We start from the raw sequence: 26924 nt of genomic DNA on the forward strand, positions 1-26924 counted from the left end.
AAAGTAATAGTGGCCTACACCCTTGGTAACATTTTTGTGCAGGATTTTGCTGAAATTTTTTTTTTATTTAATTTAAAAAATAATTAAAATCTTTGATAGAAACATAAATATCACTAAAACAGATTGGCGGATAATCTGGACAAATTTTATGTTGCCCCTTAGAAGTTGTATACCATCTCTGAAGGACACTTGTGCCACCTACTCCTTAAAATTATTCTGGATGTTCTTGGAATTAAGTAGTTGAAGCCATTTAAAAACAATTTCCTAGAAGGTGATGTATGACATAAAGCTTTGAATATTCAGGATGAGAATTAAGGAAAAAACAACAGCAGTGTGATTAAAGAAAAAATTAGCTTGGTTGATACAGTATGTTATGCATGCTTACAGTGAAAATTAATCTTAAGTATTCATCACAGCTGTACAGCAAAATTGCTTCTAAATTTCTTGCATCTCTAACCCTTATAAAAAACCCAATGTCTACCACATTGAAAAGTTATGTACTGGCTGTTCACAGGATGCATACAGTTCTGACCTGTTGGTATGAAATGCATCTTATTTTATAGCAATTCTTGGCCTAACCTTAACTTCTTAGCTGGAAATGAAACTAATAAAATAATGCTTTGTGGTTGTCTTGCCCTTCTAGCACATGGTATTGCCTGGTCCATAGTGCTCTTCTTGGAAGGCTTAGAATTTCCCCTTCTACTTCTGTGGCATTTTCCTTCCTGCCTTCAGGACTCAAATGCCATCTATAGGCTCCTATTTTGTATTTTAAAAAATGTAAAAACCTGCCCCTTTTCTAAACATCAGAACATTCACAAATTACTTCTGCAAGATGGAAACCTAGTCATGAAAACAGCTAATTGTTTACCTTTTAGCTAGCTGTCTCCAGAAGGAAAAAAAAAACTTCCAACACAGGTGAAGCAACAGGAATAAGAGGTTAATCCAACGAAGTGAAATCCATTTAAAAAAATCTACTCCAGTAATTTGGTCACAAGTTACTAAACCTGTAGTCTAGGAGCGAAGAGATTAACTTTCTAATCTTGTGCTGCAATAAGGTCAGGAAAGCACGTTGTTTATACTCTCCAATCAATGAGATGTCAGCAATCAAAACTGGATGCAACAGCACCTTTAAAGGCTTCAAATTGCTGTTTAAAGAAAGGTGCCTCTCACCAAAATGTACCAATGCAATCCATTTAACTGTGCTCAAAATATCCACTGGAGTAGGTAAAGACTGACTGGGAGAATAGTGTATAGTGCTTCCTAGCTGTTAACTGTCAGGTTGTTGCAATTATACAATACAATTAGGCTATATAGATTATATTTTTTGGAAGATAACTTTAATTAAACTTTACTATATGAAACATGTCAGGTAAACCAGTTTTATTTAGTTTCTAGGTACCGGGTCGGGATTAACTGTGAAACAACTGGAAACATTTTAATCAATTTCTCAAATTCTCATTTAAAAAAGGAATCCAGAACTGGGTCTCCATGGTTTTATTGGTAAGTGCTCTGCATTCATAAAAGGGACAATACAAATGTTGCTCCCAGGTCTACATTCTCTGGAATGAAAGGAGATGGCCGGGAAGAGAGGGGAGGTCAAGCACAGAGGCTCTCGAGGGCACCAGGTTACTCGTAGATCCAGTCATGGGCTGTGCTCTTGTAAGCCACCAGCTCCTCTGGTTTGAACCACAGGCTGATCTCCTTGTTAGCGCTCTCCACCGAGTCGCTGCCGTGAATGATGTTCCTGAAACGGCAAGAGGAACACTTAGAAAACAACCGAGTAGATGATCGTACAAAAATGACCTTGTTTCCACTAACCACTGCTCACTTCTGAGTTTTCAAGTTGGACAGTGTTTTGCACTTCAGCCCACTCAAAATCTTGCCTATTTCCTAGAGATAACCATTTAATTCCGGGGGGGGGGGGATACTGTATATTCAGTCTAGTCCACACTTCAGCAGCCAAGATTAAGACAGGTTGAACAGCCCAGTTATTTCCCCCTGATGGTCTTTCAAATCCGCAAACAAGCTATGATGCTATAACGCTATAAAGGTCCTTCAAATCTCTGCAATGTCAAAACAGACCCAGTACATTTTGACTATCCATCCTCCATTTTCTAACCTCTTTATCAAATACGGGGTTGCGGGGGAACCAGAGCCTATCCCAGCCAGTGATGAACGCAAAGCAGGATTGGACAGGACAACAGTTCATTACAGGACACAGACCAGAGCCCCTTTTCCCAGAAGCCAATGAACCTTCCAGGATGTTTTTGGACTGTTGGAGTAAACCACAGCTACTGGCTATAATCTATACAAACACGCCAAGCACATACAAACTCCATGCAGATAGACACCAGGAATTGAACCCAGGGCCCCAGTGCTGCAAGGCAGCAATGCTCACCACTGCACCACATTTTGAAACTTTTAAGAGAAACTACAACTCTAAGAAGTGTTCACTGACTAATCAAGTCCATCACGAGAGCATCCCTCCACAGCATGACTAGCTGACATTACTGCCACTTTAGCCAACTGTATATGGGTATCATACAAGGGACACCTTTTAGGACATCATACACCTTTTAGAAAATAAGGGCAAATATCACTAAACATGTAAAAAGAACATCAGTACAGTGGAAAGTCAAGCAGAAAATATAACATTTGCACTCTAAAAGAAATTTCCCACCTCCACTGCAATCCCTTTTCCAATTCAGAAAGTTTCACCTAGGTAATGAGATCAATTCTTTATCAAAAGCTTTACAAATTGTGAATGCACCTTGATTGATGCATTCACAATTTTTGTTGAATTAGATTCACTTTTCCCTTTCCAGACTAGGTGCGCCTTTCACTCACCTGCCAACCTGAATGCAGAAGTCACCACGGATGGTACCAGGCTTGGAGGCTGCAGGGTCAGTCTCGCCCAGCATTACTCTGCCAGTCTTCACTACTTTAAGGCCTTCCCATACCTGAAAAGGGGGTGTTTTGTTACAGTTCGGCACGGGAAGCTTATCATCTCACTGTCTTGTAAAGTGAAGCACAATTGATGAGAAAGCTTACCATGGCAACAACGGGACCCGAGTTCATGTATTTTACCAGGCCGGAGTAGAACGGTCTGTCTTTAAGGTCGATGTAATGCTCTTTCAGGAGCTCCTCTGATGCCTGTAGATGAAAATAACAGCTAAGCCACGAGCCATTTCATGCCACTGCTTAGAGAGATGTGTTGCAAATTAGTAATATTTCAATTAGTGAAATTCATCTAGGCTTATGCCATCTTTTCAGAAACTTAAAAGATTTCCAACAAATACATCATAGCACACAACTTAGTGGTCAAAATTAATTGGAAAACCAGTGTAGGCATTTTGAAATTACACCAAATACGTTTCTCATGTAGTTTTTCAGGTGTTACTGTGCACACCAAACTCCTGTTCAGATGTACACGCCCCTGCTCCCCTTCACTCAGGGAGGGCCATATCAGGGTGTACAAATGACAAGCAGCACTTAACCATCATGAAGCAGGGCAATGGCCAAAAATAGACTTCAGTTGCCATTCTGGGAATGGCTCACTTGCACTTACAAAGTAAAACCAAGTTCCATGAATGAACCAATAAACAATTAATTTGAGCGCCCTATTCTGCCAAAGGAAAAACAGCGCTGTAAATATTAAAAGCCTAAGCTAAACTCTTCTAGTCTTGGAGGATTGACATATTTGAAGCCTGTCTTTCAAAAAAAAAAACTCACTCCAGTAATCTTTCAACAACTGTACAACCGATAAGCTAAAATCATGCAACTGCTTCATGCCTTCTCAAACATGACACTGCACAACTGAATAGCAGTTTCCAGAACCCCGTTCTGAAATGGCCACCTTGTCTAAAACTGCAAGCAAGAAGACGGAATTAAGACTGAAGCTGGTTCATCCACACTGGGCCCAAGACTTTCTATTGATAGAAGAGAACAGACTATAAATGGCAGGTGTCTAGACATTCAACTCCTCGCAGATTAAGAGGGGGTGGAACAGATAGTACACTGCTGATGTATGAGAACGATATGGTTATAGTTACCAAAGGATACCACAGGACCATAAAGGAAACTCTGTCAATGCATACAAGTAAAACCGAACATTTAAAAAAGCCTCAGAAACTGAACCACCGCTTTTAAGGCTTCCTCAACTACACGTTTTGACAGATGACAGGTAGGGAGTGGTACTTACATGAAGCATTTTCATTGCCACAAGTCTGAAGCCTTTCTGCTCAAAGCGCTTAATGATCTCTCCGATGAGTCCTCTCTGGACACCGTCGGGCTTGATAGCAATGAAGGTGCGTTCCTCTTGGGCGGCCATTGTGCTGAAACAAAAGTGAAGTGGAAAGTCGCAATTATGCCAAATTAAAACTCATCAACGATCATTTGCGCTTTACGTTTGCTTGAACAGGGTTCGGGAAATATTTTGGAACTGGTGTTCAAATAGCGCTCCCATCCCCATGATGAGCTGCTTGCACAGGTTCCGACTAAATGGATTCCTTCCGCTCCATTATTTTAAATTATATTCCACAATTTTTCTTGGCATAACCAAATATGTTTTTTTTTATGGCCATGGATACGATTCCGAACCCTTGTGACCTTCATGCAAACCTCGCTGTTAACAATCTCATCACCCCGGAGAGCTCCAATAGGGCAACACATTGCAAACCTCTAGCGCCTCCAAATAATTCACGTCATTCTGTTCCTTGATGTGAATCTAGAGCAATTATTCATCTGTCGATACGGAACATCTTTGTTTACAAAAATGAAGGATTCAGGCGGAAGCAGAGAGTTGCAGTTTATGTTAAGGGTAAAATCTGGGTGTGAATGGCTGATTTATTTAGTACTGCCTTCACAGGAAGAACCCAAACTTCCAAGAGATTGATTAAGGGTAGTGTAAAGCGTATTGTCTTTTCAGATGCATAGTTTGGACAATCCACCCCTTACAGTTCGATCCCAGGCAACGGCTTGCCAGCTGAAGCCCAGATGAACTTGACCAAAAGCGATCTACTGTATTGTCTCAAAAGCGGCCATGTTTGACTTTCGCCGAATGCCACTCTGCCACATGGCCTGCTGCTGCTGCACTTCACCGGGAACCGGCAAAGTAATTTCTATTCCCGAAACATAAAAGGAGCGCCCAAAGTAGCTTACAGAATGTTGTACAATGAGCGTTTTTCAATATTCTCCAAAACCAAAATTAAGGGTTTCACCCAAATAAAGTAATATTGTACTATTAGCAGACCTGTTAAACCTATCCACCAGTATTATTCAATGAAACCATCACAGCTTGCAACGCAGTGTAATACACGTATATCCTTACAAGGACAATTATACGTGCAAGTCAAATTGTAAAGGCTTTTCAAAACGATCTTATATGCAGTATCTTTGCAATAGCACACAAGACGTAAAGCATATGCCAAAGAAATCAATTTCTTAAATCACAGATTAAATGAAACCCAAGATCAAGGCCAAAACAAAGGGGATAACATCTCCTTTCAGATCGCGTCAGACCTGGACAGCATGAACAGAAAAGTACCTTTCCAAAAATAGTTGACTCCCGGAAGACTGACAGAGAAGCGGACTGGACAGCACACGGACAGCGACTGACGGCCGACAGGGAAATTCCAGAGCAGAGAGCAGCTATATAAAGAGTCGCTGGGCGGAGACTAGGAGGGGTTGCGGTGCTCAAGAGTTTCGCAGAAGGTCTTGAAACTGTAAGAACGTGTTTGCCATATTGGCTCCATGGTCCCCCTGTTTCTAAACACAACACGCGCTGTATTTTAGAGCCAAAATGGCGTAAAATTCCATTAATTCTGTTAACAAAAGACTTGAGAATTATTTGTCACAGGAAACCAGACTGAAACAAACCACTTCAATTATTAAGAGGGGTGAATATATCAGTCAAACATTTGTTTCCCCAAAGTATTATTTGAGGCCACCTTACAAAAAGACTATAATGTGTTCAGAATTATTTTCATTAAGCCATTTACTATTTAAATGTGCAAAAAACTAACGGACTAGCAAGACTAACCGTTTACATAACAGATTTCTACATGTCATATCTGGGATATTACGGTTATCATAGAAACCATATAATTCAACTTTGAAACAAAAAGCAAGCAAAAACAGAACACATTATACAGTAAAATCCATTCGTTTTCTGCATTTTAAATTGTATGCTTTGTTCACAGTTCAAAAGTCATAGTTCAAAGGTTAAGTTAGCGGAAGTTCGTGTTTTCACCATGTGGGAGAGTTTTTACGCATACTTGCAAAGCACTACGATTAGCTTTTAAGTAATATTAAAATGGACGCTCGATGGCAGTGATAAAATTGTGATCAATTACGCGATCCCGGATTATCTATCGAGTAGTGCTTTGAGGAAGGGATGTTAGATTTGATTTGCTAGGATTGCTAGTTAGGTGTCAAGGTTTGTGACATCCTAAACGCGCGAGGTCTTCATTACTTGATATAAACAGCGTAGGGTAGTCAGTTTTTTAAAAGGTTTTAGTTTTTACTAAAATATATTAATATGGATACAAATAACCGTAAATGTGTAGCGTCACAACGGAAAACTAGAAAAAGAGCTGCAGTCTCTGACAGTCAGCTCGAAGCAGAAGAGATTAAGAGGCAGATCCACCTTAGCAAGGTGACGGCGCTGGGCGAGAAAGAGGAGTCGGAGAGGCTGCTGGAGGACCTGGTGTTTGGGGCTGAAGACGAACTGGTGGAGAGGCTCATAGGAGCAGCAGAGGTAAGCTCATTAGCCGGCCTAGAAGCACTTTCGCTCGGTTGGACTCATTTTTCTGACTCACTGTCGTGTACACCATCTTCCTTTGGGTTTTACTCGGTATTTTTTTTAAATAGCTGGGGCTTTAAAACGTTGCTAAGCAAAGGGCTCCCCATTCCTGAAAAAAAACTATTCTAAACAAGACAACCACAAAATGAAATCAAACTGAAGGCTGCAGTTTTTACAATACGTCAACGGACCGATCCACTGCGCGACTATCTTTTTGAGTAGACGCCGAGGTTAAATGTTTGTTTTGTTTCTGGTGCACAAGTCCGCGGGGTGCACAAGTTCCCTGCTTGAAAGCTTCTTAGTTTTATTTCAGATCATGCTTTTTTAGTGAAATTAAAAATAGACTAAAAGCACCCCTTAATGTGCTATGGACATACCTACTTTTACACCAGGTGTACAAATTACATTTAGATAACTAATGAAGCAGACGCGTAATTAAAGAGGTATATAAATGGCACAGACTGGTCCTAGAATCGCTGTGTATATCCCCCGGAAGTATCGGATACCGTTACTACATAATAGACTTAAGCAGGACAGGTTTCTATTTGCGTTCTTAAAGCCTACCAAATGAAGTGCTACGATGTTTGGAGCACAACGCGGTTTAAGGTAATCTGAAAACAAGCGGGTCACCTGGCACCGAGATAAAAGTTGAAAGCCTTTAACCAGACAGGTAATTATTCAGATATGGTGATCTAATTATCTCTTTATGCGGTTATAGAGCACCGTGGTCTTTTAATCTCTTTCACTTTGAATTCCAAGAGGGGAATGACTAACACATAACAGAACTTTAACTTATGTATTTAAATGAATAGTGATTTCTTACTTTTCTATAGTAGTTTTCATTTGAAAGGGTGTGCTTTACAGTCATGTGAAAAAGAAAGTACACCCTCTTTCAGTTCTATGGTTTTATTTATCTGGACAACAAAAAATCGCCTGGTCCTTACCAGGTTCTAAAATCAATCTAACCTTAAGTGACAAACAACACATAAGAGATTCCACTATGTCATTATTTATTTAACACAAAATACGCCAACATGCAAGAGCCATGTGTGAAGTGCATTATACCCTGATTAAAAACTTTTAAGTTTTGGTATTTAGATATAGGTGATGTAAATTTTTCTTGACTAATTTTGTAACCTATATTTTAGTCATCTAGCAATAAGAGCTCAATATAGCCTCTTCTAAATGCACATACTAAACAAGTCATCTCACTGCAGGACGTTAATCATTATTAAATTGCTACATTTTAGATGCATGAGCTGTTGACACTTAATCTCACGTCCATATCTCAAACAATATGGTAACGTGTACAGGTAGTGAACATAAAAATAAATGCACTTATTAATATAGTCACTTGACAGAGCGCTGTGTCACCACGTGCGGCTCGTATGAGGTGTATGCTCCATGGCAAAGAGTCAACCAGCACCTGGAATTCTGCAGGAGAGATGTGGCACCTTTCTTCTGTGAGAAAGTCAATCAACTCATGCCTGGATGGCGGAGGTGGAGAACCCTCTCGGGGGTCATTCCAGATTATCCCATACAGCAGCTATCAGAAGTATTCATCCCCTTTGGACGTTTTCACATATTGTGTTACAATATAGAATCATCATGTGTTTAATTGGGATTGTTTGCAATTGACTTGAAAAACACTAGGGTTGGAGACCCCAGGTCTGTAATTTAAACAATGTTGTGCTCTGCTATGATCAAGCTAAGGTTTATATTCTGTTTCCTCTTAAAGGATGAGGGTGCGCCAAGTGGCAACCTGCTGGATGAGTCCTCCAGTGATTCAGAAGTTGAGAACCAATCTCGGCTGCAAGTGGAGCGTACCAAAAAGGCCGCCTGGGTGGACGAGGATGACAACCTTGAGGAAGAGTGAGTATGGGTGTCGGGGGGGTTGCTGGAGGTTGGCTGTATAATCTGTGTCGCAAAGAAAGGAAAAAACTTTAAGATACAGTTGAAATTGACGTAGAATACACCCTCCAGCAGAACCGTTAAGTTTAGATGTCTGTTTCTAAAAATCTAATTCTCTAGCAATGTCAAGAAGATAGATATTGATGAGATTTGGGGATCCTTTAGCCACCAGCAAAAAAACAAGCAATATACAAGGAGCTGACCTCCTCTCGTTTATTTCCTTGTAAATCCACTCATACCGTGTACAGCTTGAGCCTTGTAACATTGTTCTGCTGCAGCTTGTTGAGTTTTGTCCATGTTTTGTTGATGTCCATCTGAATATTTTTTCTTAGAATTGGCATTCACCTCTGTAAACATCATCTGTAGGAAAATATCATATGAGGCAACTTAAATTCTTAAAACTTGTCCTTAAAGGCAGTGCTTCCAGGTAGCTTATTTATCCTTTGGCTCCAAGTTCTACATTGTGGAGGGTCTTTAAATGCTTCTAATAATTTTTGAAGAATAATCCTGTTATGTTCCTTTGAAAGTCACCTTTCTCCTACTGCTCCAGGCATAGCTTTCATCAGCAGATATGTCTACATGGCAGTGAGTTTGGTAAGAATCGGCAAAAGGTTTTGTGAAATGTCTTCAGCGTTTTATCTCTGTTCTGCCTTTACTTTAGCGTGGACATGACTCACAGGTTCCGGAAGGATTTTCTGAAGAGCGACGTAGAGAAGAGACTCCCGAAGCAGATGGTGCAGCAGAGACTTCGTGAGCAGTGAGTTTTCCATTTTCACAGTCTTCTGCTGTGCCTCTCCCACCGTATCACCAGCTGTAGAGAAACCAGCTGTGTCCACAATTCATTCTTTGTAAATCAGTTGAAGGCTGTTTTTCACAGCATTTTTTTTTGGCTTAATTGAAAACTTCTCTCCATGTTTTCAAGAAAAAAGAATACAAATTTTAAAAATTGCAAGGGACACTGTGGGTCTGGTAAAGAAAGTTAAAGTTTTGGTCAATTGAGATGAATTCTTTGGTTCTTTTCAATGAAAGCCTGTTTTTATACCTCAACTCTTTAGAATACATTGTAATTGTACAGGCCCTTGGTACACAAGTTGAGCTGCTACTCTCCATCACCTGATTAGTTTCTCAAGAACAATTAGTCAGGTGAATGAAGAAAACAGAGGCTTCCTGTCTCAGTCAGTGGATGTATGTCGTCTGAAAGGCAGATGGCAGAATCTCTCTGCGCTCCATTCACAGGAGGGAGAAGGACTGGCCATGGACTGAAGAAATTAGTGAGTTTTGTGAATTGTTTGCTTGGTCAGTCCTTCTGCTTCTGCTTTGAGCCAGTGGTCAGGCAACTGAGTGCAGCAGCTCATTTCCCCAGAGGTTTCTGAGGAATGTGCCCCTAACAGGGCTGTGCTCTCACAAAGTACATATCTTCAGTTCAGTTCTGTTTCATAGGTGGGTTCCATCTGACTGCAGCTGAACAGCGGCTGTGTAAACTTGCATTGTATTCCTAGCCTCACTGCCCTCTGTTCCACCTGCAGATTCCAGAGAGCAATGGGTGGAAAGCCATCATGGGCAGAGAAGGGTGTGAAGAAGAAGAACAGGAGGAAAGGACAGAAGGGTAAGGACATTGAGCAACTTCATAAAACTAAGAAGATGAGAACAAGATGTCTGCCCTTGGACACCTCCTCACAGAGTATGCCACAGTCACAAAATGATAAATGTCACCTTCTGTGCTAATTGCAAATGTTACACAATTCATCTTGATCTTCCAGGTATTTATTTTTTTCTCTCAGTACTAATTTGAGAAAAGTTTCTTAGTTTATGCTTTGCAGTTGTATTTTCCCTATTACCCTTTCAAGTACATTTAAGTTTCTTTATTGTAATACTTAATTTACATGTTAAATATTACAATATTGACAGTCCTTTGGCAGTAAGTGGTTGTCTATTATAAAAGGTAAGTCATATCTGTATATCACTATGGAATGTTACCTAAAGTCTTCTCTAGCAATGACTGTTAAGCAGCTCTTTATTGGTTTGATTGTTCTGTGCTTATTTTTTCCAAGGTGACAGTGATGATGATGATGAGGAAGACAGCCTGTTAAAAAAGACAGGCAACTTTGTTGCTGCTTCCGAATCTCTTCCCAAAGGAATCATACAGGTGAAGGATTTGTGGTTGTGGAGGCAACTTTAGGCTACAGTACCCAGATACTGATGTTAACAATATGGACAAGGATTTTCACAGACCTGGGGTTTTTAGATTAAGAGTCCCAGCATGGTTGTTAAGCACTGTCTGGGGTTTTGGAGTATCTGGTTTCAAAAGATTTTTTTGAGACAATACCCTTTTGAAAGCGCAAGATTAGAGCACCAACTAGGAGAATATAGTTACAGGAAACTATGCTCCTGGCTGGTTCTTTTACAGTATATATTCTCCAAGTCACTTTTCAGTTTCAGAGTGATGTTTTGGAGGATTTTTTTTTTACAGTACACTGAAGCATGGGACTCATTCCTGACAGTCCGTTTTCTAGGTGGAACTGCAATGCAGACATCGGCATGGGTCTGTGCTGCCTGTGATATGCTAAAAGACAAGTGGTTCAAAAGTCTCAGGATTGCTGCAGACTATCATTATTTCCATACCCCCCCCATATCATTATTTCCATACCTGTGGTTACAGGTTTCTCATCTATGGAAATGAGACATAAAAACACACACAATTGGGTATTTCAAAGATTTTATTTTATATTCCAAAAAATATTTTACAATTCTTAAACACTAAAACACATCACTTGGTGTAGGGGTCTTCAGCCCTCAAAGGCCTCAGTGGCTTCTGGGAGCCCAGCAATTCTTCATTTGTAAAGCCAAACAAAATCATGCAGGATTTCAGCCCTAGGTGCACCACCCAAAACTTTATTTTAATATTCCATTATTTCATTGGCTACATATAACGAGAAAATAAATATGCACAATATCTGTTTTTCTGAATGTTATAAAGAAAAGACTAGGTTTATCGCGGAGGTCTTTTTATTTAAATTTGTGCGTGTACAGATTCTATTAATTCTGTACAAACTGCAGAACCTTCAGTGGTGACTGTTATATGACCTATTCCTGCTTAGACAACCAGAGACCACAAACTCAGAAAGACATGTTCCTGTGCTGTTGGAAACAGAGCTGTAGAAAGATAAAATAAAAGAGGAAAAAACATGGAACACTAGAATAAAAGTAGAGAGTGAAGCAAGTGATCTTTTTAATATTTATGTTCTGCACTTTGTAATGTTCATTACATTGGTACCAGTGAGTATGGACTGTGAAGTACTCTCTACCCTGTCCCTCTGTGAACCTGTATGCTGTTGAGGTGAGTGTGGGATTTTTTCCATATATGTTTTCTGCTCTTTTCTCAGATGAAGAACTGTTTGAATGCCAACAACGACCGTCCATCAGACACGAAACTAACTACAGTCCAGTTCCACCCTTCAGCCCAGGTGGTGATGACAGCAGGAATGGACCAGTCTGTATCTCTATTCCAGGTACTGCTTTTCTCTGTGGACATAAACGGAACCTGTCATTGTGTCTCAGGTCCCTAAAATAATTGCTTTCCTCTGAGATCAAGTGTTAAGCTGTGGTTCAGCATCAGTGTCTCACACTGAGACTCACCAGTACAAACCAAGAATAAATTATGCTACAGTACAGATGAATTGTCGTGTGGTCAGGACTCTGTTCCAATCTTGAGTTAGTGGTAGATAAGGAAATATAAATATCCCCTCAACATAGACAAATCAGGAATGGCAAAGCTATGGCTCATAGACAGAACTCTATAACAGAGCCCTGAGCAGTGGCAATGCAGTTCTTAAGTATTCTGCACTACCTAATGCAGGCGTGGATGTAAATTGCTTGCAGGCGATACAGATTTCCTGTCGGAAGTTTTTCCATGGTAACTGGCACCTAGTGAGAGGTGGGTGGCCGACTGCCATGAGAAATATCACAGCAGGGGCAAGCCTGACAAAACCAAGCTACCTCTGCCAAAGGAACAAGTAATAGGTTTATTCCATGCTAAAAAAAAGAAGAAAGAGAACACAACGTTTCGGCCGTGGAGCCTTCTTCAGGTGTCAGGTGTCAGGAATGAGTCCCATGCTTCAGTGTACTGTAAAAAAAATCCTCCAAAACATCACTCTGAAACTGAAAAGTGACTTGGAGAATATATACTGTAAAAGAACCAGCCAGGAGCATAGTTTCCTGTAACTATATTCTCCTAGTTGGTGCTCTAATCTTGTGCTTTCAAAAGGGTATTGTCTCAAAAAAATCTTTTGAAACCAGATACTCCAAAACCCCAGACAGTGCTTAACAACCATGCTGGGACTCTTAATCTAAAAACCCCAGGTCTGTGAAAATCCTTGTCCATATTGACACCTGAAGAAGGCTCCATGGCCGAAACGTTGTTCTCTTTCTTCTTTTTTTCAGCATGGAATAAACCTATTACTTGTTCCTTTGCAGCCTACGCATGGTGACACAGCTACCCACCTGAACTACTACCTCTGCCAAATGAGTGTGGATTTAGATTCAGAATCACTAAAACAAGATTGTGAGATTCTCTGAAATTACGCTATGTATTAGTATTATGTGTGTTATATTAATACTTCTGATTTCGTGTATCTGTTCTTTGTGGCTTCTGCTTAAACCCCCCTTCAGACTCTCTGAATCCCATTGTTTGTGTTTTCTCCAAGGTCGATGGAAAGACCAACCCCAAGATCCAGAGTATCTTCCTGGAGCACTTTCCTGTGCACAAGGCCCAATTTAGTGCAGATGGAGAGCAGGTCATCGCCACGGGCACTCGCAACCGGCTCTTTTACGTGTATGACATGATGGAAGGAAAAATAATCCCTGTGCATGGTGTCAGAGGTGAGATCTTATACAAATAATTCTGTGAACCTGTGTTGCCTTATCAAAGGTTGTACCAGCATGATTGTCTTGCGCTGTTACCATGCCGACGCTCTGTGTCAAGTAATGAATGGCTAGGCGGGGGAGCATTTCAACTGGGTTTCCATTTTTTTCTGTGCTGTGAAACTCAGTCATAGACAGTTGGCAATATCAGACTTCATTAGTATAAATATAGACAACAACTGATGATTCATACATGTTAAGAGAAAAAAAAACTGTGGGTATTGAACCATCTGTAGATGTACGAAAGACACCAATATATGATGTGTGAAAGATGCCAATAGCAGCGTGGTATGGTTTGGTTTATGGTATGACTTAATAACTTAGAATGAATGGGAGAAAAACAGTGTGAATGTAAATGAAGTCCTTTATAGGCACATACACATCAGGACTCCTGTGTGTTCCTGGCTTCTGTTCTCAAATATGTACATCGGGTATACTTTTTGCTTAGTGAAGCTCCAGCAAAACTGTTCCTGAAGTTTTTGTTTTTTTGTAAAGGAAGTGTGTTACAAACTAGCTGATACCCTGGCTTCTTTCAAGAAACAGATGGGTGTGATCCTTGGATCAATTACCTACTAATTACCAAAGAAGCCAGTTGGGCCAAATCGCCTCCTCTCGCTTGTAACCCTTCTTATGTTTGTGTCAGTGTTGAAATTGATCAGGATCCTGATTCGTTTTCCTCCAGCATTAAATGAGAGCCAGGTGAAAGAGTTTGAGGTGTCTCCCGATGGTTCATTTCTTCTCCTCTCTGGGACCTCAGGGTATCTCCATCTGCTCACCTTGAAGGTTGTTACTTCTTTGTTCATTATTTAAGACAACATGGAAAACAAAATGTTATAAGTAATTGGTATTCCTTCATGAGCTTATGATAAAATTGTATGACTGCATGACCACATTGGTACTGCATTGTTGATTATAGTGCTGTTGCTTGTTTTTCATTTTTTTTCATTTGTTTTTGTTTATTCATCTGTTTGCAAATTCACTAAAAATTGATCACAAAAATAAATGGACCCAATTGGCAATATCGTCATTTTAATAATAGCAGCAGTCCAATACTGGTTTTATTATTTGCAGCTGGTTAAATCTGAATATAAAGTGAGCTTTAATATCTGATAAATGTTGCAGACCAAGGAGCTGGTGCGGAGCATGAAGATCAATGGTAAAGTGACAGGAGCCACATTCTCCTCTGATGGCAGCAAGATCTACGCCTGTTCTGGTGAGGAAATCAAACATCTGCTGCCGAAGAATGAGCAGAGCTCTGCTGTCTGGTGAAGGAATTTTGGGCAACTCTTTATTTGAATGGTGTTGCATAATGGCTTTATAATCCCTTTATTACAACGTCAAAATAGATTATAATCACATGTTTAAAGCCTTGTAGGGACATGTAAAAATAAAACAACATGCATTTGTTCTAGTATTTCATCATACCAAATGTTATAAATTATGCTAATTATGCTACACGTTTCAAATAAAGTTTACCAAATTTTGTTTTAAATGTGTGCTAGCTCATTAAAGACGTCATCCTTGCTTACAGGAGTTAATTCATTTGAAAATGCTATTCACTGTTTTTTTTCACTGTTGATCACTGTTATTCGTTTTAACTGGTATTATTTTAAAGATTTTATTGAGTTTTTTTTCAGGTTTACTAAACACTGATTCAATCTTAAAAGTAGCAGTATAAATTGTGGGTAAACTGAATTCTGTTCTATAAGTGGCGTAGCACTAAATATTGGTACCTGTTATGTGAATTCTGTTATCCATTTATAAATTTCTAAGCTATATTAAACTAAAAGAGTAGGTGCATAATGTTATTTCAAGTGAAGAAAGATGCAACTCTGTATACAAAAAACTTACATATACAGTACCCAAAGACTGAACTTCAGGGGAGAATCGTTTTATAAAGTCATTTTAAGTATATTACTGACAAGATGGTACAAGTAACATGAAAAATAAAACAAGATTTTAAACAATTAAGTGTACATTATTTTTCCTTTATAATTTAAGCAGATTGTGCTAATCGTTTTAATTTAAGTGGATACTGAAGTGTTCACTGCTTGGCATGGGTTACCTTTCTGTTCCACTGATTTTGTGATCAGTGCACTGGGCTTGCACTGGGCTTTGTGTTCACCAGAAAGCTGACTGCTGCATTTGAAAGAATATTTGCCTTCCCTGTTTTTCAGATGAGGGAGAAGTATACATCTGGGATGTTAAAAGCAGTAAATGGATGAACCGGTTCACAGATGAAGGCTGTTTAAAAGGAACGAGTATTTCTGTGTCCAGAAATGGGCAGTATCTGGCTTGTGGGTAAGAAAGACTGTTTTTTTTTCTGATTGCGAAGGACTTAATTTATTTCTGCATTTACTCCCCCATATAATAAAAGAAATCTAGCTTTTTAAAGCCTGCTTCATGGTTCTATTTTTTCTCCTTGTATGGAGACATATCTGTTGGGGTCTTAAGATGAAACCACAATATTAATTGTAGAGGTCTATTGGCCAAATACAGTGAATAAATATCATTACAATAGTGTTTCCTCATTTGTATACCTACCCAGTGTAATTTGTGCAATTTGTTCTTTGTTGTGTGTGAGCATAAGTCAGCCTTAAGGGGTGTGAATCCTTAGGCAAACCTACAAAGAGGTATTTTTAGAACCCGTTTAGCTTCCTACGATTAAGAGTAGTGTGGAAGCTCTTGTGCTGCTGTGCATCTAATCTAAGATGAGTTATAATCTATCCACGTACCCTCCAGAGAGGAGATCAGGTAGAACTGTCTTGTCAGTGAAGAGTATAGTTCAGACTCTTCTTGAAGTGTGTTGCATGCTTTTATTAATTACCTGCAGCAGCAGCTTCTAGAATGTTTTTTAGAGGTTCTCATTGAAGTTTAAAGATCCAGTTAGGGTGAAGGTATTCATTACCATTCTCCTGTTTGAACAGAATGTGCCTCTGTGTACAAACAACTCCACCTTTTCACTGGGGTAGCTCATGTGACATATTTTGCACAAAATTGCAAAAGTATCCAATGAAATAAGGATCTGGTATAACTCACAGACACACTGCAAACTGTGAATCAAAAACACGTGAAACAACAAAATGTCTTGATAATCCTTTCTTAATCTCCCCCGAAAGCATTAGACAGTCTGTATTCCACATTCTATTTTTATCAGGGCTTTCAGTAAAGATTAAATGTCGTTCTCCTGATCTATCGTTTCGTGTTATTTTAGATGTTTTTTTAAATAACAACAGGATTATCCATAGTCTTCCTTGGTCTCCAACAGATCAGTTAGTTGCTTCTGTGTTCCTGTCTCCCAGTATTGTGCTGTCATTTGTTATATCATTTTCTCTATCATCTGTTATGTCATTTGTCATGTGAGGAAAACACACAAGTAAGTATTTTAATTGTATTCGGGTACATGTAACATTAAACTTGAATTTAGCTTACAAATAAAATAGATTCAGGAGCTTTGACCTTGGCACCACTGTTATAATTCAACTTTGTGTTTATTAGAAGATATAAACTGGGAATTGTTAGGTTACAGTATGGTGAAGTCAAGGGTTCAGCTGTCCTAAAGAGCGCTTCACATCTCCAAAGCAGAGGATTCTAGGCCAAAGTGAGAGAATTGTGCTTTGCTTTTGACTTGCAAATGTACAGTGTTTCCCTTGCGTCATTCTTTCTGAATTCCACATTTTGAAAACCAGCAATTACTCATTAGTTTAATTAGGTGAAAGTTCATGGTAATATAAGGGTGTTTCTGATTATTCTCTCATTAATCATAAGTTAGCATGGCAGATAATTAACCCAGCGTATTTTAGTTACAGGAGATTTACTTGCACCTTTTCTATCTCTGTGGGGTGGGGGAAAGCATCTTTTAACCATGAATCAGACTGCTCCACAGTATGTTTTTTTTTTGCCGGATAATTCTTTGCTTGTTGTTTCGATTTTATTCAGCCCATGCTGCAGTGGAATGTATCTCTGTTTCACTCAGGTTAACAGAAACAAATGGTGATGGGCTTTCTTGTGAGGAGCTCAGCCTCTGATTGTCAAAAGACGCTATGTTTCCAAATCGGTGTCTGCTGCTGAAAACCTTCAACACCTCAGTGGAACCGTATAGTAGTCTTTTTGGATTTTATGGGATTGAGAAAGTTGCCCTCGCTTTCAAATTACTGTTAGCTCAAACGTCACCACCTAGTGGCACAAGAAGGAAAATGTTTTTCTTTACTAGATCTGTAATGTTCCTCAATCTTGTTTAAGAGTTTGGTGGTAAAGTATCAATTCTGTGTATTTTCTTCATAAATAGAAAAACAGGCTGTGTATAAAAAAAACTGTTTGTGATGGAGAAAAGAACTTTGAAAAAGCTTTCATTTGGAATTGCACAGGTTTTATTATGGGCTTTAGAACTCTAATAAGCAAGTCTCAAACATATTCTGCTTATTGCGATCAGGACTTAGGGAACAGGTGGTACCAATTTTACATCATCTTCTTTAAAAGAACCAGTCTTCACTGGGACTGCAGAGGAAAAATTTATCTCTTATATTAATAGTTTTTTGTATCATGGTTTGTGAGAGAATTAAGGATATTTTTTTAACATTCAGTAAAAGAACTATGCTCATACATTCCTGGCTTCAAAAGTATTTTATTTTCAAACAGAATGCAAGGAGATAAAATATATCTTTAAATTTGACGTCTACCCTTCTGCTGAAAGCCTTAACATTTGAGTTCTTTAAAATCTTAGAAATGATAGATAGCAAGTTATCTGTATATGTGTGTATACATTGAGCTTTAGCATGGAAGCAGTAAAACATATAAGAAGGTATTAAATAAGGAAACTCCCAATGCTGATTAATAAGACAGTACACTGGGTTAGATGGGTTTAGCCACCTTAAATGTAAAATGGAGTTCCTTTTGCTGTACCAGTGTTTTCCATGAGGTGACGAATATTCTCTGTAAAGGTCTGCATATTTTTCAGGGGAGGGGGCGGGTCATTTATATTTTGGAATAAAACATTGAACAATAGTGAAGGGAATATTGCATTGTAATGGATTAATCGCAACTCATTCTCTGGTTCACAAAGAGATGCCAGAAAACAAAAACACTTTGCATGCCAACAAATCAGCCTGCAAAGGAAAAGGCTTTTTGCTTGGGTTTGTATAAAAGGCTGAAAATGAAGGAGTTAGTCGTTTAATGCCCAAGTGAGAATACTACCTGGAAGTATTCATGTTTTTTTCTTAAAGCTTTTCTGTTTGTTTCCTAATCTATTGTGAAATGCAGGATATTTCACTTTTATTGTAACGGGTATAAACAGGTAAGCTATTTTTACATTTGAGAATTGGAACTATAAATGGAATTCAAAATGGAAAAGCACATAACTTCCTGACAGCAGGCCTTTTTCTAGAAAAGAGTCTTTTTGTAAAGTAGAAAAGCTAGCTTAGGAACGCTGTGAGTGTGCTGTCGCGTCTCCTCGCAACACATTGTTTTGACATCAATGAGATGGGGGTATTGCGTTTGACAATTTAATTCTTAGCTTAGTTGTCTCAACCATAAAAATAAATGAAGTGATCCGCCTTCAAGTAGCTCAGAGACGGGGGCTGACGCCAAATGAATGGAACTCGAAGATCTTTGCTCTCTTCTTATTTTAAATTTCGATCTGAACAAGGGGGATAACAACTTGAAAATGAGAAAGCACTTAGGCAGAACAACAGTATCCAGGCCAGTTAATAAATCATTTATTCTTTTAAATAGAGTTTATCATATTTAACATAAGGCTGTATTTTTGTAACAATGACATTATTACACTTTGTGAATGGGCAATTATTAAATGATTATGGGTACATACCCTTACATACATAGGTGCATACATCTCGGGGAGTTCACTCGCTTCGCTCCCACTTTATAGCCAAAAGTGTTTGTGGCTTTTGCCATAAACATAATTGCTGCTAGGACTTTAAAAAACATTTAAAATATTTTTTTCCTGTAAAAAAGGCTGTATAAACTGTAACATAAGGCCAAATCTTTGGAGAAATGCTAAAATCTGAAAATGTACCATGTGAATTGTGTCCACGTGATATAGGCAAAACTGAGATGACTTGTGCCTCCTTCACTACAACAAAACTGTTTAGTAAGCTTTTTTATGCTAGTGTGGATTTTTCAATGTCACTAATAAAAACTGCTTGTAATTTGAGGTTCTCACAAAAACAGCCTGTAGTTTGTCTTTGCAGTATTGTAGACAGCAATACAGTGATGAAATACCTGGCTGGCCAGGGCCAGGAGTGGAATTGAGTTTTGTTTAGTATTGAGTTTGCGATCCACATGCTGGCTGCTCAGAATAATATGGACTCGGCTTCATTCAAGGTTGATATTTGGTGAAATATGGTGACATGGTGAAACCTAGGGATGTTCTTGGGGTGGGATGGCGAAATTGTCATTTGAAACCATAAAGTAAAAAAAAAGGCAAAGGGTGGCTCCTAAACAAATTGGGGCAGTACCCAATGAAAGGCACACTGAAATGGCACACATCTGCCTCTGCCTCCAAATGAGATGAAGTCCTTAACAAAACCGCTGTTGTCGGAACTCATTTTGTCCCTGTTCATTCTCTGCATGATGACTCTTCAGTGTCATTTCTTCAAAATTGGGCCATTATTGCACATAGTCTGAATGGATTCAACACTGCAAAAATTGATACCTTTGCAAAATGCTACTCTCTCTAGCAACCATTCTTGGCATCAGAAAGGTTTTGTAAAGAAAATAAGGTGTTTAAAAATAAATCTATATTCATACTGAGTTACATTAAAAATGCCACAGACGAGTATTGGACCCAGTAGTCAGAACAAGAGCATCTGCATCCCAATGTATTGATGTTTTATGCAATCATTTGTATATAGACATTCCGTATCTGAAAGCTTCTATGTTTTCAAGGATCACAGCTGTGTTTTATATTAATTTACTTTTTTAGCCTTTTAAATTATAAATGCACCATATTTGTGCATTAACATTCTTAATAATCACTGTGTACATATAAAAGGTCTGTGGTAGTAATACTCCTTTGCATTTATTCAGTATTGCCTTATTATTATTTGCAAATGACACTACACTTTGTTTTTCTTTGTGAAGCCGCCAAGTGTTTCCTTAGAGATTTGAATTGTGAATTGGGAGAGTAAATGAATGGGCATACTTTTGAGAAGGTGCAGTACTCGTTGGTGTACATGCATGACCAGTAAAATTATAGGAGTTAGAGGTTTAGCAGTTTATAGCCTCACCTGATGATTCCCAGCCAGTCCTTTTTCTTTGCAAATCTTCAAAACTCCCTGACAGCCTCCCCTCTCATTGTTTTTCTGATCCTCTGTAATCAAACTGTGTGGGTTGGCTACCCTAATTAATTTCCTGTGAGCAGGTGGTTTGCCCATGAGGAAAATTGCGCTCCTTTGACTCCTGCCTTTGCCCACTGTGCATTGAAGTGGCAACTCCGAATACTGCTTTCTCTACCTTTAGAGACATTAGCCTCCACTCAGCCGCAGGGTTTTTGGTGCTCAAATTAGAGAGCAGCATGCAAAGCTATAAGACCATGAATTGATCATTAATTAGCTTTGCTGTACTACTCTACTGTTCCAAATGCATGTTAATGCTTTTGGCTTTCCTGCTGAGGCTATTTAAGATGAATTGTATTTCTGCATTCACAATATGAAGGAGGCTGTAGGCATTACAAGCCAACAGGCACAGGTTATATGGTGTCACATGAATCTTGTATAGAGATACTTGCTTCGACCAGAAATGGGCATCTCTCAATTCTCATGAGCCACAGTGAGCTCGAGTTTTTCTTTAAACTCTAACCTTAAAACGTTTGGTATAGAGCATCTTGTAAGACCGCTTGTCGAGCCTTCACCAAAACCTGAATTGTGTTTTTAAAATAAAAATAAAAGTTTTTAAAAATTTTCTCCTGACCACTACCTGTCTGGTCTTCCCCAGGTCTAATTCTGGAGTGGTAAATATCTATTCGCATGATGCCTGTCTTCAAGAGTCTGCACCTAAGCCATTAAAGGCCATCATGAATCTGGTGACATCAGCTTCTTCGCTGCTGTTCAACCCCACCACAGAAATATTAGCGATGGCTTCCAACGTAGTAGACGAAGCCGTCAAACTGGTAAGTCAGTGTTCAGAAGGGATCTTCTGTGTGCCTGAAGGCTGAATTACAACATCCCCTGAAAGCTGATTTTGTGTTTAAGGTGTCTTAATTTCAGCACATTAGCTTTGCAAAGGTTTCGGGGAGATTTGCTAATGAAACGGTCATCTGTCAGAACAAGAATTCATGGAGTTAGATAATTTCAGTCTGGCATGATAAATTGATTTGGGGGCATAATTGCAAGAACAGTCATGTGTCTGTGCTTTGCAAAAGCTAAAGCATGGTGTCTGTTTTCAGGCACATCCACAGCTTAAATGAAATAATTATAAATTAGTGATTTATGCAGATAGTAAAATTTCAGAAAGTCAGTGTGAACATTTCTGGATCTGAAACTTGACATAAGTGGGGTTTTTTTGTCCAAGTTAATTGGTGTTTGTAAATTGTGCCTGTGTGTCCATTTGGGATGGTTGCTGTGACCCACACTAATGGATAGATGGTCAATTCAAATGCATGTTTAATGGGTAGCGTATATTAGATGCACCTTTAAGTAACATGAAAGTCCAGAAAATCCATTGCCAATGTAATTGTCTCCATTAGTTTCACAGAAAGATTAAATAAGAAGCAGAGTCTGTGTCAGCATCTGTGGCAAAAGGAGCAATCTTTTCAACTTGAGTGTCATTCTTCAGTTTTTACCTTCAGCAGCTTACTTTCCATGAATCACAGAGTTATGTGGTTAGTGTCTAATGAAATAATGTAAGGAGTAAAACCCTTTCAGGACCCATTGCTTAATGTTACCATATTTCAGTGAAATGCTGAAAAGTAACTCTGAAAAACAGGCCTTCAGTGAATTGAAATGACTTCAGCCCTACTGTCAGCTGTAAATATTTAATTTGCCCCTAGAAATGACCTTGGAATTCTACTGTTTTTTCAGTGTTTCAGTGACCAGTTTAGTGTGATAATCTGTTTACGGAAAAGGCCCCTGTAACATACAGACAGACTTCTAATGAATTGACTGAGCTACTGTTCAAGATGTACTTATGTTGTTTCTCAATGCGCGGTCAGGTGTCCATGGAAACCACTGTGAAATAACATAAATAGGAAAGTCAAAAGGTTCTTGTATGTTGTGGAACAATGAGGTGTTAGTGTTGATAGTGCTGCATCAAAGTCACTTCATTATTGACAGCTATCTCAGTATAGTTTTACATTTATGGGACTAGGTTAGTTTCATTGCATGTTAATTACATTGTCAGGTGTATACCACCAAATATGAAGATATGGAATAAATTCATTAAAATCACAGATGGGTACAGTTGCTTTGTCAGTTCTGAATGAGCTTTTAAAAACGTGATCCAGATGCTTAACTGTACGCCATCGGTTTGTCTTTTCCCATCTTTCAAAGTTAAATTTCAGTTGTTTTTTTGTTTTGGTGATTTCAGGTTCACATCCCTAGTTTCACTGTCTTTTCCAACTTTCCCGTATTCCGACGGAAAACCATTTTCCTCCCTCAGTGTATGGACTTCTCTCCTCGCAGCGGCTTCTTCTCTGTGGCTAATAACAAGGGCAAAGCTCTGCTGTACAGGTATGGAGCTCTTGGATTAGTGCTGATTTACAGTTGGTCACTCCACCACTGCAGTGCCCTTGTTTCAGCTTATTTTAAGGTGACTGAAGTTGGGTTTCAGGATCATTGTGCTTATAATTGGACAGGTAGACCACTGGAACAGTGTGTCTGTACTTGCACAAAATAACAGGTGGTCTGGAGAAGAGCCCAAGCATACACACGTTATCTAAAGATCAGATGATGTTGCATTACAGACACTGATGCTGTGGTGCGTGATGAAATCATTGAACGTAACTAACAGTCAAATTCAGCATTATCATATAGTGATTTTTTGGTTATAGGTTATTTCTGCTAAATGTAATGGAGAAAACACTATGCTAGTTGATACGGTTTTCTTTTTTCTGGTTCCTTTTTAACTACAAGTACAAGAAGAATGATATCGGGGACTGTATTGGCCTTGTGATTGCAGGACCCCTTGGGTATTTTCTTATCTTGTACTGATATATGTCATAACATTTAAGAACATAATCATGTTTACGGGTGAGAGAAGGCTGTTCAGTCCATCTGGCTTATTTGTTTTTATTGGCTAAATGATCAGGAAATCTGTTTTTGAAAGAAGCTAGGGTATCGGCTTTAACAACATGTATGATGTATGGCTGGTGGGACCATACTCCATAGCCTTTGTGTAAAATAATGCACTGGCAACAGCCAGAGTTTTTAAAATGATTAGAAGGTGCTAATTAGTCTGAAATGTGCATTTCATCACTGTTTACAAGCATCCCAAAATCCATAATCTTTTTCACTCAGTGTTCATGTATAAATACCTTAAATGTTAGAAGCACTTAGATAAAAAATTAAAGAGCAAGTACAAACTTAACTTGATGAATGATTGTGTTCCATATTGATGATTTTTAAGCAAAAAACTGATGGATCTTCTTTTCTTTTAGGTTGAAACATTACACAGACTTCTAATGAGCTTTTTCTTCTAATCCTGTAAGTATAACATTGCTAAGTGCTATTTGAGTTGTAAGCATGAACCTTATTTTTGTTATATTTGTGCAAAAAAATCCAAGGCTAGAAAATAAGAGCCAAGTATATTTTGGGGGATGTTTATCTTCAAGTCAGTACTAGTTTTTTTGTTTCCATTTTACAATGGAAACGATAAATAAAGAACAATGCTCTGTAAAATCTGTTCTTTTTAAAACAACTGACTGACATTCTAAGAGAATATATATTTTAGTAATTGTGATTATATTCACAGAAGACTTTAAGAATGGCTTAAGGTATACAAGCCTTCTGTATTAAAAGAATGTGCAGTTAAATGTGACTTTCGGTGTTTCTTAATTTTATCCACACTGGCATTTGGAGCAATAAAACGTGAGTTGCACACAAAAGAAATAGCGTAAATCTTTTACTTTGAGTAACTCAGTTTGGTCCATGATCAGCATTAAACATCTAAATACACTATTTTGCTTAGTGCTGGATGGTGACTCATATTTACCTAGACATTCAGTCAACACACTGTGAAGTGTTGCTTCTGCACATCCTTCCACAACTGACGTTAGTAGGAGTTATGGATTTATAGTGTTATTACAAGAAATTAGAATCTGCTCTGATGGCATTCTGTTGTCAGGGTTCAGTGCGCTGAGCTTGTTACAGAAGTGAGCTAAACTATCTAGAATTCTGCCACAGTAAACAATACAGTCTTTTATTGTAACAGATGTTGCCGCTGTTTAGGGAATGGTGTGTACTCTCTGAGCCCTCAGGTGGCTGTGATTGGATCCCAGCAGGGGCAGAGCAGAGCTGCACTCATTCCACAAGCTGAACCTATTGCCTAAATTTCAAAGAAGCCTATTTGGTGCCACAAGTATTGCCTGCTGTCCCATTCAGCTGGTTTTGCAATTAGTTATTATTAAAAATTAGAAATTGTTAAAGCAGCATTTCCAAAGTGAATAACATCATCATTATTTCAGGCATTGAATAGCTGCTTAAAGAAAAGGTTAGTGGATTCCAATTTTTGGAATACCATACATGTTGTGACAATGGACATTGACAGACCATTGGACATTTGTTTGTTTAATTGTTAATTTCAGACTGAAACTGTATTTTTTACAGTACATTTCCAGTTTTTTGATAGGAGTTGTTAGAAAAGATTAATTTTTGTGAGCTACAAAACATTTATGTTTCCATATTCGTTAAATTACTGTAAATCACGTGGATACACGATCAGTCTTGTTATATAACAGTCCCCAGCTGCTGCTGTCTGCCACCACACGGTGTCACTCTAATACAGTTAGAAAAGTCTTAACCTGCCTCAGTGTGCTGACGTTTCTGTTTTTAAACAGACTGATTTTCTGAGGGTTTTGTTTCGGTAGGACTGGAGCAGTGTGGAAACATGGAACAGCCTCAGGGTGGATTCGTTCTGATGCCTGTGTGGGTCTGCTCTACGACATGGGACATCTTAGCTTACCACACTGGATGGTTTACTCTGTATGATTCCTCAGACTCACTGTGTCAATTTATATTTCTAATAAAAAAACAAATGTGACATTTTCTTTCATTTGAGACAGTTTATTTACAGATGCCCTAGGCTTTTCTTGAGATGAAACTGGTTTAATATTAATATCTGAAATCAAGCAAAATCGAGGGAAATAGGTTATAGTCACATGAGTCTTTTTAATCTCTTTGCAGACAATGATAGTTAGACATTTTGTCCTTGTTTTAATAAGAGCTTACTGAATGTACAAAAAAATGCTTCTTTAGCACTAATTTTTGTTCTATTTGTCAGCCAACCAAACCATCCATCCATCTTTTCCTGGTGAGAGCCGTGGTATGAACCAAACCAATTTTGTAATTTCCCAAGAATCCATTGCTGGAGAACAGTGAGAAGAGTAGACCAAATTATGCAATTTTGATGGAAATAATATTTAGTCTGCAATGTTAGAAGTAGGTTTTGAGTGTCTCTTCTCTCACGGGGGGGTTGGCCTTTAAAAATACAGAGCCTCTTGCTAACAAACGTATTTACTTCATGATGATATTAGATAATCTCTGATGTCAGTGACAGGCAGTGAGGTGCTGTCATCTTCATAACTCTCTGCGATGGCTTTTTAAATGACAGGCTTTAGGAGTTATCAACAAGGATAATGATTCTTATGCACTTCAAGAAAAGTTTTCAGGATCCTGGCTCATCACACTTTGTGAACCACAGAACTGTCTTCTACATCATAAAAGTTAGAAAATAGCTAGAACAATCATGTTCCTGGAAGAGCTGTTAGAAATAAGCTGTAATAAAGCTTTCAAATGGCCTCTGCAATTTTAGATATGTATTTTCTTTATCCGTGGCAAGTTAACAACTACCTTTCACAGCTAGAACATGTTCGCTTAGTTTACACTGGGATTTGTAAGGATGTGTCGCTGTCATGATTTTGTAAGGTCTGGTTTAAGCTGCTTATGAAGTTTTTCAGGAAAAGAGGCTGGTAGATGGGGGGGGGGGGGGGGGGGGAACTCAGATTTAGGTTTAACATATTTATATAACTTCTTAAAAAATCTGATAATCTTCTTTCACAGGAGGCAGCAAAGAGGATAAGTAAAACTACAGCATATTTTTCTTGCATAGAAGAGCTTCCTTT

The 26924-nt window shown here is 38.6% G+C and overlaps 2 protein-coding genes across 2 annotated transcripts; one reads left to right on the forward strand and one right to left on the reverse strand.

The window, feature by feature from the left end:
• Positions 1 to 1479: 1479 nt before the first annotated feature.
• Positions 1480 to 5683, reverse strand: nme2a (NME/NM23 nucleoside diphosphate kinase 2a). Its single transcript, XM_088928344.1, has 5 exons — positions 5546 to 5683; positions 4202 to 4334; positions 3052 to 3153; positions 2848 to 2960; positions 1480 to 1744 (listed from the first exon to the last, which is right to left on the reverse strand). Exons 2-5 carry the CDS (start codon positions 4328 to 4330, stop codon positions 1627 to 1629), a joined length of 462 nt encoding a protein of 153 aa, XP_088784470.1. The 5' UTR covers positions 4331 to 4334; positions 5546 to 5683; the 3' UTR covers positions 1480 to 1626.
• Positions 5684 to 6210: 527 nt separating this feature from the next.
• On the forward strand, positions 6211 to 25840 carry utp18 (UTP18 small subunit processome component). The gene is made up of 14 exons (XM_088927434.1): positions 6211 to 6757; positions 8541 to 8674; positions 9375 to 9470; positions 10240 to 10319; positions 10765 to 10859; positions 12097 to 12222; positions 13417 to 13591; positions 14316 to 14416; positions 14756 to 14846; positions 15811 to 15934; positions 21584 to 21758; positions 23174 to 23316; positions 24243 to 24288; positions 25671 to 25840. Exons 1-13 carry the CDS (start codon positions 6539 to 6541, stop codon positions 24265 to 24267), a joined length of 1584 nt encoding a protein of 527 aa, XP_088783560.1. The 5' UTR covers positions 6211 to 6538; the 3' UTR covers positions 24268 to 24288; positions 25671 to 25840.
• The last annotated feature ends 1084 nt before the right edge of the window (positions 25841 to 26924 follow it).

The sequence above is a fragment of the Atractosteus spatula genome, chromosome 11, assembly GCF_055471065.1.
Source record: "Atractosteus spatula isolate fAtrSpa1 chromosome 11, fAtrSpa1.hap1, whole genome shotgun sequence".
NCBI lineage: Eukaryota > Metazoa > Chordata > Actinopteri > Semionotiformes > Lepisosteidae > Atractosteus > Atractosteus spatula.

What these genes read in the sequence shown, in the direction of transcription:
- nme2a (XM_088928344.1), bottom strand. Translation starts at nt 4,330, where the DNA reads ATGGCCGCCCAAGAGGAACGCACCTTCATTGCTATCAAGCCCGACGGT. An exon ending in CGGGTCCCGTTGTTGCCATG is followed by an intron (nt 2,961 to 3,051) that starts GTAAGCTTTCTC and finishes CCCCCTTTTCAG; the next exon opens with GTATGGGAAGGCCTTAAAGT. An exon ending in TTCTGCATTCAGGTTGGCAG is followed by an intron (nt 1,745 to 2,847) that starts GTGAGTGAAAGG and finishes TTGCCGTTTCAG; the next exon opens with GAACATCATTCACGGCAGCG.
- utp18 (XM_088927434.1), top strand. Translation starts at nt 6,539, where the DNA reads ATGGATACAAATAACCGTAAATGTGTAGCGTCACAACGGAAAACTAGA. An exon ending in GGCTCATAGGAGCAGCAGAG is followed by an intron (nt 6,758 to 8,540) that starts GTAAGCTCATTA and finishes TTCCTCTTAAAG; the next exon opens with GATGAGGGTGCGCCAAGTGG. An exon ending in TCCATCTGCTCACCTTGAAG is followed by an intron (nt 14,417 to 14,755) that starts GTTGTTACTTCT and finishes TAAATGTTGCAG; the next exon opens with ACCAAGGAGCTGGTGCGGAG.